Raw genomic sequence first — 5776 nt, 5'->3', positions numbered from 1 at the left:
GAGCATTCACCTCTCAGTCAAATAAACCGCCCTGAGTGATATTAACTGAATCAACTACGTTAACAATTCACCGATATTCACCACAATACTGATCCATGAATGTTATCTAACTTTGCTATATTTCAGGTTAACAAGTTATTCTTAATTTTGCATAGAGTAATTAAGTATTTCCCATAATCTCAGGGGAACCTTTGTCATTATCAGGACAGCAAGTGGCCATCTTAACTGTTCATCCATCCAATAGATGCAAATGGATTTCAAACTGGAATGTTGCCAACTATGATGTCCAGTATGAACCTTACCCAGTGGAAACTCTGTTATACAGAAATATAATGACACCATGGTTATGATTTACTCATGCAGTAGCCAGCTTTGGCAGGGCACTATGTTAGACTTGCATTTGTGACTAAAAGAGGCATTTGGTTTTTGCATTTCTGAGATTTGAAGATTGTATTTGTTCAACTAGAGAATAATTTGGTCAAACACTCTGCTTCAGACTATTGAGCTAAGCTACAAACTGAACCCACAATATGTCGAGCAAGAGAACATCCTCATCACAAAAACCCTGAGTTAACCACAGTTTAGCACGTTGCGGTAACTTCTTTATGAATGTGTTCCAGTGTCACATGAGGAATGTTTATGTTTTATCATGCATGCTATGTCAACATACTTCAGTCAGTCGAACTTTAAAGAATTCATCGGCATGCCGTTTCAAGTGGGAGTCGGTATACGTGACTGAAAATATTTCGATGTTTGTATCATTTATGATTTATGCCAGTGGGAAATTATCTAGATGTGGAAAAACTTCACTGTCCATTCCTTGTCTCGCAAAGAACACGGGGGCAATTCAACTGTTATACGCGTGTCTCCATGGTGATGTGGCTTTTGATAATATACTTTAATGTGTCAGGTTCTGACCACCATACACAGTAAATAACCACAGTGAGACATGGGAGGCCATTCCATCATATTTTATTAGGATTTAAACACAGGTCATAGAAAATATAATGTGTTGCGTGTGTGTCTGTGGCAGATGACCCTGAGGTCTGAGGTGGCACAATCAACCCTTGTGCCCTTTAGAACTGGCAGAGTTCCACACTTCTTTGAGATCCCGTTCAAGGACCAAGTTTCCATCATCACACAGGTAGAAATGATGGCTAGTGTTGCAGCACTCTGAAGAGGCAGTGTTGGTATGCCAGATGGGAGATCCATCTTTAGTGTATATAACAACATTGCCATCAGTCTGCATGCGCAGAGAGTGGGCATCTTGCCTTCCCCACGTGTCAGATGCCCACAATGGCTTCCAGCCGTATATCACAAAATTGCCATCCTCCTGTGGCAGAGAGAAGACATGTCAAGCCGGGTAAAATGAATTGTTGAGGGATTTAACTGATGCAATCAGTTCAATTACATTTACACATATATTTATTTAACACCATTAATTTGGTGTAATTTCAACGATATTAAAATTGTTAGTGACATTTCCTTAAGTTTAAGGTGTGTGTACCTGGAAGATTGCCTTATATTCTCTGTTGTTGGACATCAGAGAGTCTCCTTTGCGAAGCGCATCTTCCCTGGACATGTAGTTCCTGCTCATGGTTCTGGTTCTTAAATGAAAATCAAGTGGAAGAGAAACGTGTCAGATTCCTACTGGAAACAAACAAATCATACTATTCAGACTAATTTTTAATCATTTGGCTAATGTCAAAAGAAGGGCGATCACCAGTCTTTAACCTTGAAAATTTAGAACTTCCTTGTTCAAGGTGCAAAAACAAAGATTGTTCTTATATGAGAAAACTGAAGCGCAAAAGGAACCATGTAAAACCAAAATCTAAAATGGATAGTTAGAGTACTCACAGGTTGGATGATGGAACCTCAGTGCCTCAGATTAATGGGTCTACAGCTCCAGATCCAATGGTATGATGGATCAAACTGTCCGTCTTATATACAGAGAGATGGGGAGGAGCCAATGAAAAATATTGTTCCTGGGAATACCAGTCACCAGTATTATCAGGATTAATGTTTTACTGCCTTATTTCATTCACAGGACAATTCCATTATTCTGGATGACAATAAACTTAACAGAAACACACGAGCCTTTATTCACAAGATGTTTAGAGATGATTTTAATAAATTATTTTATTTCCAAGGACAATGATAAGATTAACACACATGTACAAACACATGCACACACATTCTGTGTCTGCTCTGAACCTAAATGTTTAACTCGCTGTAGGTGATACTGGTGAGGTGGCAGGAGTTAGTTAGTTGTTGACTGGTTAGAATTTCAGGGCACCCATCCTGACGGCCAGCTTAAATGAGACATTACTGAGAGTGTAAATTCTTAAGGGTTTGTAGAGTTGATATGAGAGAAACAATATAACATAACACATACACACACACACACACACACACACACACACACACACACACACACAAGCAAATAAAACAACCAGTTAAACAATGAAAATATCATTTCCCTTTAATTACTTTCTATAGATAGTGTAACCTAAGTGCAATGACCAATATACACTTTAAGGAGGTAGGTATACAGGTAAATAGAAGATAATCTGCAAGATAAGTATATTCTATGGTACTGAAACAGAAATGTGAAATATAAATCGAAATATATGTCAAATGGGTAAAAGAACAATACACAGACCCACAAAAAGGCTCCAGTACACCTCATGGAAATATTTTGGAATTCAGCCAACAGTTCAGTTTTATTTTTTTCCTTGACCCTGTTCTTTGCAGGCTCTTTTCCCTGAGCAACAATAAGCCCAGTGTACATCTACACATAGACACAGACACATACACACACACTTACACTAAAGAAATGCAAATAAATTTGAAAGACCAATACCAAGAGAAAATAACAGACTCAAAGACGAGCAGTCAAATATATGAATATGAATGACAGTTTGACTGTGTACACACCTCATAAATTCAAATGTAAGTGAGGTCAGAATCGCGCAACACTTATTGAACTCTCACTGCCTTATCATATTCACTCGTGTATCTCATTTTTCCTTAAAGGCCACAAATTAGCACGAGAGGAACATAATGTCGTAACTCAGCTGATTTGTCTTGTGTTATTCATCTAAAATATATTCCACAAAAGGTTTTTTTTCCCAATTATTTATTTATTTTTTAAGCGATCCATATCACCTGGATTCCTCATAGAGTGAAATTAAATACTTTGCAAGAGTTTTTGACTTGTTAAGCACTCCTCAATGTACCCTTTTCATTTTCCCACGATTCCACACTTCTTATTTTCTACATTTCTCAAGACTGGTTTATTTAGCTGGTCCTACTAATCGATTTTCTTGCAGCGTTTGAAGGACAACGTTATTGTTTAAACGAAGAGACTGTTAGACTATGTATAAACAGACACTGAACTGAATATGAAGAACTGTGCATTAACCCTCTTATGAAATGAAACAGGAGAAGTCAGGGAGAGTGGGGATGGCTGCAACGCTGCTTCTAACAGTCAAACTAGTGGAAACTGTTTAATGATTTGCATGTCAAATATGTGAGAACTTTCATCTTGAGTAGGTCTGAGTGGTGAGTTCATGGAACCACCACAAAACCTGCAGGTGATTTTGGCCTGATTTTTTTTTTTCCAGAAATGGTTGGATATTGGATGCTGATGAAGATACATACCTTTCTTGTCTTTCTTACTGCTCTAGAACGCTTGAGAAAACACATTTTTTCAACCAGCCCGCTGCTTGGTTGTCACAAGTCGGTTTGGTTGTCACAGGTGGCAGGGCTGGCTTTTATAATATGCATGACAGAGTTTCATCAGTAGTTAATAACTTTATTTTGAACTAAATAAACCACTGTTACTGTATGAATTTTGAATGACTTTTTTTGAATGAGTGAATTTTGAGATTTGCACAGATGCTAAGAAATTACACATAGAGTACAAAGACAATCAACTCCATTCTGTCCTACTCATTTAATGCATTTCATAGCTTAGTGTCTTTTTTTGTTCATCATTAAATATCAGAGAGGAGATCAGAGAGGAGATCCAATGTTCTCCTTTTATATGACCCCCCTGTTGCACGTGCTGAGTAATCCTGTTTTATTTCACGTGGTTCTCCAAAACTTCAGTACCAGTTCCAGGAAAAGGCAAAGCAAGAATTGGCTTCTACTAGAGTAAATGCAACGGATCGGAGAATCAAACTAACACTGAATATCCAAAACAGACAGAACAGACAGAGAAATTCATAGACTGGTGAACAAAGTGTATAAACCATAAAACACAGACTCTTTCACTCACATGTAAGACAACACGAATTATCACTAATTCTAATCAAAGATCTTGTTTTATTTGTGCATGTCAGAATAAGAGCTCGGACACCCGGGAGGAGCTTGGAATAGAGCTGCTGCTCCTCCGCATTGAAAGGAGCCAGTTGAGGTGGTTCGGGCACCAAGTCAGGATGCCTCCTGGGTGCCTCCCTATGGAGGTGTTCTGGGCGCGACCAAGTGGGAGGAGACCCCGGGGAAGACCCAGGACACGTTGGGAGAATTATATATCTCGGCTTGCCTGGGAACGCCTTGGGATCCCCCAGGAGGAGCTGGTGGATGTAGCCGGGGAAAGGGATGGCTGGGCTACCCTCCTCAGCCTGCTGCCACCGCGACCCGGTCCCGGATAAGCGGGAGAAAATGATGATGATGATGACGATGTCAGAATAAAAGAGAGGGTGCACGGTGGTGCTGTGGGCAGCGCAGTCGCCTCACAGCAGGAGGGTCCCGGGCCTGATTCCCGGCCGGGAGGCCAAGGTCCTCTCTGTGTGAAGTTTGTATATTCTCCCCGTGATTGCGTGGGTTTCCTCTGGGAGCTCCGGGTTTCGTCCCACAGTCCACAGACATGCAAGTCAAGCGAACTGGAGATACTCAATTGCCCCTGGGTGTGAATGAGTGTGTGAATGTGTTTGTCTGTGTGTCTGCCCTGTGATGGGCTAGCAACCTGTCCAGGGTGTTTCCTTGCCTTTCGCCCTTTTGCCTTTCTGGGATAAGCTCCAGCACCCCCCACGATAAGCAGCGTAGATGATGAGTGAGTGTGGGAATAAGAGAGGAAAAATATATTGTGTATACATGTGTTTAAGATGATTTAATCAGTCTCTCTCTGATGGTGACAATGATGACTGCAGACACCATGAGGACCAGAGTAACAGAGAGCAGCACTGTCCTCAGCAGATACATGGGGACACCAGCAGGGGGCGTCACTGCATCTGAAAACAAAGTCACATTATACTAAGTCACATTATACTTGGGTATATATATATATGTCTTTGTACTGATGTGCATCTGCACCTTTACAAAGGGGACAGAGTAGCTTCACTCCATTCCTATGAAAACAATTTCATTATTGTTTAACAATTTGACCTTACACTGAACATAAGAGAAAAAATCAGTTTTTGCTAAAATAAAGTTGTTCAAAGTACAGAACCCACCAAAAATCAAACTACATCCCCACTGTGAAGTCTGGTGATGGATCTGTGATGTTGTGGGGCTGTTTTAATGTTGGGGTACATTACACCATTGACATCATTAAGTACCAGTAGATTTTAATTCATAATCTGCAGGCCAGACCAGTTTCCTGGCTTATACTCCACTGAAAATCTGCAGGGAGAAAGCAACCGAAGAGCTGAATCTATAAGGATTTTATATGGAGGAGTGGTCTCAGATCTCTGGCCTTGTGATGATCTACTTCATCACATGTTGTGCTGTTATCTTGACAAAGGAGGTTGCCCTAAGTACTAAATGCAAG

At 40.4% G+C, this 5776-nt stretch overlaps 1 protein-coding gene across 1 annotated transcript; it reads right to left on the bottom strand.

Moving 5' to 3' along the window:
* Positions 1–1060: 1060 nt before the first annotated feature.
* On the bottom strand, positions 1061–1597 carry LOC115811339 (mannose-specific lectin-like). The gene is made up of 2 exons (XM_030773496.1): positions 1508–1597; positions 1061–1333 (listed from the first exon to the last, which is right to left on the bottom strand). Exons 1-2 carry the CDS (start codon positions 1595–1597, stop codon positions 1061–1063), a joined length of 363 nt encoding a protein of 120 aa, XP_030629356.1.
* Between the last annotated feature and the right edge of the window lie 4179 nt (positions 1598–5776).

Source organism: Chanos chanos, chromosome 5, assembly GCF_902362185.1.
Source record: "Chanos chanos chromosome 5, fChaCha1.1, whole genome shotgun sequence".
Taxonomy (NCBI): Eukaryota; Metazoa; Chordata; class Actinopteri; order Gonorynchiformes; family Chanidae; genus Chanos; species Chanos chanos.
This window is presented reverse-complemented; position numbering and strand designations above follow the sequence as displayed.

Excerpts from the sequence above, each read along its gene's own strand:
- LOC115811339 (XM_030773496.1), bottom strand. The coding sequence starts at position 1,597 with ATGAGCAGGAACTACATGTCCAGGGAAGATGCGCTTCGCAAAGGAGAC. Across the intron at positions 1,334-1,507 it reads AATATAAGGCAATCTTCCAG|GAGGATGGCAATTTTGTGAT; the intron begins GTACACACACCT and ends TCTCTGCCACAG.